This window comes from Pleurodeles waltl, chromosome 8 (genome assembly GCF_031143425.1).
Source record: "Pleurodeles waltl isolate 20211129_DDA chromosome 8, aPleWal1.hap1.20221129, whole genome shotgun sequence".
Taxonomy (NCBI): domain Eukaryota; kingdom Metazoa; phylum Chordata; class Amphibia; order Caudata; family Salamandridae; genus Pleurodeles; species Pleurodeles waltl.
In genome coordinates, this window is record NC_090447.1 from 81,266,904 (window position 1) to 81,275,636 (window position 8,733).

Genomic DNA, 8,733 nt, shown 5'->3' on the forward strand with positions numbered 1-8,733 from the left:
CAGAGAGTAAGGTGCAACAGCACCTGTCGCGCTTTTCTGACAGTGAAAAATGCGATGGGGCTGTCCGTGGGGGCCCCTGCACTCCATCTGCGCCAGATTTTACATGGCGGTGCAACCTCCATGTGAAATATGGCAGAGATGAGAGTCGTAATCCCCAGGGCAGAACTGCATGCAGCACTACCCTGGTGGATTAGGACCGCCAGTCCCTCCAGTGGAGGGAAACTGGCGATATTGGCGGTCCAACTGTGGCCGAACTACCATGGTCATAATCTGGCAGCCTGACCGCCGCTAAAGCGGTCGGACCACCGCATTGGCGGTGGTCAGACTTGTATTGAGGGCATATATGTCACCCAACCAGCCAAACCAGTGAAACACTAGCACTTTGCTTGCAAGAAGAGAAGCAGCTCATAGTTTCTCTTCCAAATATCCGGTCATTTTAAATGTAGGTACATATTTGAGTTTATGCACTCCCTACATGCTTAACCCTATTTCTCCATCTTTAATTCTAATTAAAACACCCTACTTGTGCTGCTCGTTTGTGCAGTTAAAAAATGCAACATTAGGTACAATTATACAGCAACTGTTAAAACCACACACTGCATCTTTAAAATAACTCTTAAAACCGCAGGCTAATGCTTGCAAAAATAGCAAGCAATGACCCACATCCTTTCCAGTCGTAGCATACTGGGTTGCACCCTTCTATTTTACTCAAAACTGCCTCAATTATCCTTCTAATCAGGGGTTAAAATGCAAGAAGCTAATCTGTTGAGGAGCAGTTTTTAAAGAGGGAGTGTTGTTCAGCAGAATGGAGGACTATTATTCCATAGCTGCTGGGATGATATCATTTTCTCTTGAGCGTGAAGTGTGGGGAAGCAGCAATAGTTGTGAATATATTCTTGGATCTGGACTTCTCATAATCCACAAATCCTAGAGGCGTTTGATATCAGACCTAGCTCAGCATCTCACAAGAGGAATTTTGTGCAAGCAGTGGTGAAAGTTGATCTGTAATGACAATGCCATCCAAACTGTGATGGTTATTTGGTTCCAACTGCATGATTCACAGGTTTCTTGGATAATGAAGATATGCTACCAAGTGATGGATAATAATGACTCTCCAAGACGCTTCTCACTTGTCTTTCTCCATTCTTTCTGCTTCAGGTTGCTACAAGAACTTTTCCCCAAGTCCTCAGAACTCTATGAGAGGGTGGCAGCTAACAAAGTGCAATGGGCTCAAGTATCACACAAGTTCACCATCAGGGGATTGCCAAGCAACAACTCATTGGACTTCCTGGATGAGGAATATGACTTGATGCAGGAGGCAGCAGAAGAAAGTATCAAGATGAATGGCTGCCTGGACATTAAGGGGCACAGAGGGCGCCTCACAGCGGAATGATGACCGAAAGGCATAATAACAACTTTTTAAGCTGTTTATTTGATCCTAGATCAAATCTGACGAGGTTGATGATTTTGATACAATTGTAATCTATTTTTGCAGGGAGGTCATCACATTCAACGCATGTCATACAACACAAAAACATTTTACTTTTTTTTTATGGGTTCATCGTGTGTTTCTGGAGTCATGCAAGCTGATTGGTGGGGTGATCTAAGACGTTTATAATAAGGAATGTTATAACGCATATTTGAACAGTTTGCATTAGTGGATACTGTAGGAATACGTGCTTGATGGGCAGTTCTTGTGTTTCAATTCTACTGGATATGTGACACTGTTTGAAAAATGAGAATTATCCCAGTGAGGGCCAGTCTCTCTAGAGGCATCTGAATTGTCCTAATATTTCTAGATGAAATGTGGGTACCTGATGTACAAGCAATGAAAGTCACTTGTCAAGAAAGGAGTGGATTCATGGTTAACTCCAACCAGGCACCTTTCTGATTCTCCATGTCAAGGCCATACATTTACCATGCTTCCCTACTGGTCTGTGGAACATACTTGTCTGAGAGACATTGTCTAGAAACCTCAAGTATTTGAGGCTCATATATATTTTTCTGGTTAGCTGTTGATCTCCATGAGAAATACACTACAGCTCGCCTGGGTTTCTATATACGAGCCGAGACATAGAGCTTTACGGGAGAGATGTTTGGTGTCTAACAGAGAAGAAAGTACCTACACCTGGGCTGGTTTTCAGGCACCCTGACGTGCTGCCACCCAACATGATGCACATACCCACTCTATGAATGAGAATGATATGAAACTTTTGTTGAATTCCAAGGACGGATACTACCGCTCAGGCACTATTTCATCATCCGCTCAGTTATGGCATTTTTAATTATGTTTTCATCTTTGAGCATCATGACTATAAATGCCGAACTGGAAGGAAGGAATGAAAATGGCAGGGGTCAACCGTGCAGCACCAACACATGAAAGGAAAATGTATTTTGCCACCTCTATAGTCAATCTACACTTGAATTATGTTATACTTAAATTACACCCTTGTAATGGGATCCCAGCATCAAAATGCACTTTATAGCAGTACTCCTTATAAGTACATTTTTCTAAATAAATGCACTTTCCTTTAAAGTATATAGCACCCCTCAACAATCCATAGGGGCAACATCACACATTAAAATTACATTTAAAAAATCCACAAAAGATACTTATTCAAATAATTCAGGAAATACCACTATGAAAGAACACAAACACTAAACCGGTAAAGAAGACAGAATCAACATTTTCAGCATGTTGGTGGTCAAGTTGGAAGATGTTTGGAATCTTGGGAGCAGCATAGAGCAGTACGTCTTCATCTCCAGGCCAGTAACCGATGAAGATCCATAGATTGGATCTTACACGTGCACATTTCTGAATCCCAGAGAAACACATTTGTTGGTTTGTTATAATATTTATTGATGGCAAACGAAGGGGAGTTTCAAGGTGTAGGAAAATTGGAACTTACGGTATAGATGTATAAAACAGATGAGCCAACACTTCGGCATCAGAGAAAACCCACAAAAACCAACAAGTTTATTTGTTCTTTTTCCAAAAGATGGCAGAAATGGGAAATAGTTAAATTATGCTAATATGCCAAATTAGTCACAACTTTGGCCAAGGATTAAAAGAGATCCTTAAAATAGAAATACTATAAAACATCAACTATTGATTCATGACAGATCTGAGAAGGGTAGATATTTTCCAAAGTTGGCTGGCAATTTAGGGAGAGATTGCTCAGACAGGCCCAGTCCAATGCTGTACGTCTGTTTTGTCTCCATCGTGGCTCATCGATCTTCCTGGAGCCAGCACTGAACCACAACCAGTCAGTCACACTCCCTACACCCTTGAAGCCCCCTGCAGGGTCAATATGCTCTGAGTTGCATTGATAAGTATGCACTGGAGCTCATGGCTTCTGGTCCACTGACCAAGAGGGAGCAAATAAATATTAAAGAATGAATTGGGTAAGGCGGGATGTGCAGACTTGAAACTCTGCTTCCAAGTGGAACCGGATGACTGCTAACTGTCTGGAAAGACAAAATCTAGCTCAATGTCCTTCCCCTGATTGGCTCCATCAGGTCCAATTCACAAAGGAATCTCTCCTGGTTCAAGGTATCAAGAGCTGCCAATAATACCAGCAGTACTAAAGCAACAGATGACACTGCCATTTCTAAGGTGTTCAAGAATGGGCCCAAGGATTTTGTTGAATGCCAAGATATCTTTGAAAAATTCTACCTTTCTGGTTTGTAACTCATGGGAGCAGTGTTCCAGCAAGACCTTTCTATCAACAGTAGTGCACAGTATTCCACTACCCACAGGCACATAACACACGGCAGTGTGGCTCTTACTCAGCATCACAAAGCCTAGCCATCACTTTACTTTTCCTGACCTTTGGATTCGAGTGGCTGGGATTAGATAACAACAAATTCAGCAAATTTTCACACCTAAACAACTCCTTCTTCTTACAAAGGATAAGTGCATGGGTCTGAGATCTTCCACATAACAGGTTCTAAACATAGCACAACTGATTCATCCAGTAGTGCGTTGATGGTCAATAAATAAGCATTGAATTTTAGGGGTTTTTTTCCCTGAAAAACTGATTGGCTTTAAATGCAGCATTGTATTCTCCTGGTTGAGATATAATTTCCAGCAAAGTGATCAACAGATTCCCTGCCACCAGATATCACTCACAAATGTTCACGAAGTCCTTTTGTTAGGGTTTCTCATCAGTGTGTCCATTCTGGTAATTACAACCCTGAAAGCATAAAAATCTGTAGCCAGCTTGGTTTACCACGTCAAATACATTTTCTTGCTCTCCCTTTTACATTTGCTTTTAAGGTTTACGTAACGGCATCAAACAGTTGTTCTGAGATGCCATGGTCCATCACTAGACCCGGGTTTTAAATACATGGCTATGCACTATAAATGCAACATTTGCAGCTGGGAATTTAAAGGTTAAATGTTAACTCATGGGGTCGTGAAAAAATAATAATAATCAGTGGATTCTGAAGGCAAGGTTTGGAATACAGATTCCCTAAAGTAAGCTCTGAAATCAGGATTATGAAGATAATATTAAAATCATGAGATTCTGAAGGGAACAACTGTAACCAGGGTATCCTAATGGCAAGATCTGAAATGGGTAATATGAAAGCAATATCCTACATCACAAGGCACTGAGGGTAAGGACTGACAGCAGGGGAATGAGGAGGCAAGGTCTGAAATCAGGATGATGAAGTTAAGATTTGAAATCAAATAACTATGAAGGCAATATTTGATAATCAGAGTGTATCAGGAGAAAAATGAAATCAGGGACTCGTGAAGCAAAAATGATTTTAAGTCAAGCTAGAAAATGCAAAATTTAGAATTGTGCTTTTTAATGCAATATCTGAAATTGAGATGATGGTGGTAACATTTGCCAGGGGATTACAAAGCAAGACCTAAAATGATGGGATAATGAGGAGAAAACTCAGAAATCATGCAATCATAAAGACATTTTGAATTGGGTCTGACAAAGGCAAGAACTGAGAGTAGGGGATTACAAAGGCATAACAGAAATGAGAGGATAATAAAGGAAAGCTTTGAAATCATCTCTTCATGAATAAATGAATAAATGAAATATGCATAATGAAAGCAAGCCGGGAATTCAGGAGATTAGATACAATTTATATTTGAGATTGAGGTGAAGTGCTGGGATTTAAATTATGTAGGCATTTTCTAGATTATAAATACAAGATTTAAAATCAAGAAGTTTAGCTTGAAATGTGATTAGGAGGGAAAGAAGTGCAATTGGGATTTTTAAAGTATGGTCTGAAAAATGTAATATTAATTTTTGCGGTCTTAAATTTGGGGATCATGAAGCCCAGATGTGAAACTGAGTGGGGTTAGGAATTCAGAATCAGAAAACAGGGGACCACAACGATAAGATTTGCAATGGTTATTATAAAGATAAATTTTAAAATTAGATTTATGAAGGCAAGATTTAAAGTTTGAGTAGGAGGAAAAATAACGAAGAAGAACAGAAAATGTAGTGTCATCAAGTTAGTACAAGACATGAAAGGGTAATCATGGAGATAATGGCCAAAGGTAGAAAAATCACCATCATCCTTTAATCCAAAACATAGCAGATAAAAAATTGAAGCCTTCCATCATTGATTTGACCTTGTGAGCATTTTGGCTTTAATAGCGCTTGGAGTCCCTTTTGGTACCATTTTAGAATTTGTTTTTGTTCATAGATGTGAAAAAGTATGTTTCTCAAATAGTTTATTTATCTAATGATGAAGGTCTTTGTTTGGTAGGAACACTGCTAGGCAGACACAATACACAAACCTTTTACGGGGTACATTGCTTTTTGGAAATGGCATAGGTTAACACACAACACATAATTATCCTATACTTAATGGAACAGGGGAAGAACCTCATGTTGATTTAAAGGGCTAAGCGGATACCAAAAACATGTAACAATGTGGGCGGATTTCGCTCAGAGCAAGTCACTTCACATAAATAATGTTTTGCAACTAAAATGATCATTTGACATCCAAGATGTTCTCGAAAGTTGACATTTTAATTCCACATCACCACTATCTTCAAATACACCTACAGAAATTAAAAAAAAAGGTGTACACCTAAATCTGACCCTTCTCTAAACAAAAACACAGCTATCTTCAGTATATCGATTCAATACAGGTCTTTTTGGATATACACCCACAGCCTTCTAAGAGGAAGGAAGCACGAGTGAAGTGTAGATGTCTCTATTGCACTATATGTTACTCACAAGTTTTAGCTGTTGATTGGAATGAAACACACATCGGTTTATTTAACTAAGTGCAGCCCCAAAGAGCTTATTTCAGTAGTATAACTGAGTTCACAAAACATTTGCCAGAAAGAAAATCAGTGCTCAGAAACAATGGATAATATTTTTGCATCAAACATAACCTAACATAAAGCTTAAGCACTAGATTATTTGAGATTGGGTCATTGAACTACCATGTTTATCCAGTTAGTATAGCTATGATGCACATCTGTCTTCTGAGTTTGTTGTTCTGCTACGTGTATTTTAATGTGTTGACTTTCAGGTGGAGAATCCACAGATAGACAATCAGTTCTACTGTTACATGACCTTTGAGGTAACCAGAATCCATGGAGTTCTTTGAGCAGGACCTCTGCAGTGCCAATGACCAATGCCAATCACAGATCTCAGGAGGCCATCTTTGAGCCATTGTTCAGTTTCTTTGCCAAGTGACCACTAGGTCATCACCTTCATGAATTTATCACCGCTGTGGTAATGACCGTGGATAATGCCTACACAACAGTGTGTCTCAAAGGAGTGTAAACTAGTCTTGAATTATCACATTGAATCTGGTCCTATCTAGGCCAATCTAACTCGGCCCGAGTGACTGCTAAAAGTAGAAAGATGACTCTCATGGATACCCATTTTACTGCAATTACAGAGGCAGAGACACCAATTAGAATACTTACAGAGAGACATTTGAAGGAATACAGAAGGTTTTTTCATTCTCAAAAAGCAGATCAAACAATATTCTTGTCCTGCACAGGCAATCCTTGATTTCATTTAAACCACCGGTGGAGGTTGCCAAATGACGATTTCGATAAGACTGTTTAATAGTATACATTGGTTTTGGCAGAATTACTGCAGCTAGGACACCCAAGTCAAACACATACAACTCAAAGAGGGCTATTTCATAACATACCAGTGTGTTTCTGAACTTCCAGCTAAAATAGTATGTGTTATCCTAAATTGACAGTAGTCATTCTGCTGGGACAGGTTCTCCTGCACATAAGTGGTTTTATGGGTCCCAGAGGAAAGGGAGGGTGATTAAAAGGAGAATTCATTCATTTCAGTGTTTTTATAATGAGGATCACCTAAGCCGCCTGCTTTCATGTATATGAACTCCCATATGCCTATCAGTGTGGGGGAAAACAGGAGTGACGTATCAATCTTGTAAGGCCTGTTTGCCACATAGGTTGTGCCTGAACCACACTCATCAACCAATCAGCATTAAAGAAAAAACAGGAATGCGGGTATTGAGATTTCCAAGCCGGTGTATTCTGTCTCCTTGCCACAAAAGGGCAAGACATTTGGTGGAAATGCTCAAAGTTGTGAATGGAAGATCCACAAATGGATTATGGGTCTTTCCTCTTGTGTTCCCTCGTGTCCTCTGGTTCCTTCTTTTCACAATGGCTGCACCCATTGACATATCAGATACATCCCTGTGGCCTACTTATTGAGCTGTAAAGATTGTCCTTTTGCCAGACAACAACGCAACAACAAGGAACGGCAGAAGGCACATTTTTTATCTATATATACAAATATATAATATATACTTTTATTTTGAATATATGTAGCGTGTTGAAAGGAGGTTTGCAGACCTACCTGTGAGCTTTGACATGAATTGTTAAATGGACCATGTATTCATTTGCCTTACCAATTCTGAGTTGCCTTTAGGAAAATGCTTTGTAAAATATTCTGTAGGGTCTGTGTAGCTACTGTAAATTGGTAATGTTGGCCAACAGCATGTATAGGAATGACTACTGAAGATATGTCTTTATACCGATTCCCTTGCCGAAAGAGCAACCACAGTTCTAGCTGCAAATATGAGGCAGCAAAAGAAAAAGTATGCTTCCCTTATTTGTACTAACATGGATTTTCTCTTTTGAAAGCATAATGCTCTTTATGGGGGACACTGTTTGCATTCATATCTCTGCAGACAACCAACTTACTGCACTGATTTCCCATTCCTGGTAGTAACAGCATGAGCAGGGTCTGTCCATTTTTCATGATTCTACTCTACTGTGAATACAGTTGCGGCTGGCGACTGGGCAAAGTGGCGGGGAGGGGGGGAGCAAAACACAAATAAAAATATATATATATAAAAAAAAAAATGTAACTTACCTTAAGGTCGCTATTGCACTCCAGGCACAGGCTGCTAGCCTGCCCTGCCACACTTATGACACTGCTCAGAGCAGCGTTATAGTTGGCTGGGGTGCCCTGGCTGGGCGCTCCAACGCAGACTGGGAGCCTGGGCCTGCTCTCTCCAGCCTGGCAACACAGCGCCGGGTTGGAGAGAGCCCTTGTGCGCATGTGTGTTTGGTCGGCCCAAGACGGCCGGCCAAACATAACGCTCACTGATGGGAATGCTCTGTGCACTCCTGTCACTGCTAGTCACCCCCATGGCCCGCCCCTTTAAAAATAAAACAATAGTAAACATCATTTATCATTGTTTTATTTTTAAAGGTTTGCAGCTCCTGCTGCTGTTGGCGTGGGCGACGCTTCT

At 40.4% G+C, this 8,733-nt stretch overlaps 1 protein-coding gene across 3 annotated transcripts in view; it reads left to right on the top strand.

The window, feature by feature from the left end:
- The window catches only part of PDE2A (phosphodiesterase 2A), a 1,588,440-nt gene extending 1,580,137 nt beyond the window's left edge, over positions 1–8,303 (top strand). For 2 of the 3 annotated variants that reach the window (XM_069203788.1, XM_069203790.1), the window contains exon 30: positions 1,159–8,297. In XM_069203788.1, the coding sequence (XP_069059889.1) occupies positions 1,159–1,393 (235 nt within the window). In that variant the 3' untranslated portion in view covers positions 1,394–8,297. Of the gene's footprint in view, positions 1–1,158 lie in introns of all 3 variants that reach the window. The other variant, XM_069203789.1, reaches the window with a different exon arrangement.
- Positions 8,304–8,733: the final 430 nt, after the last annotated feature.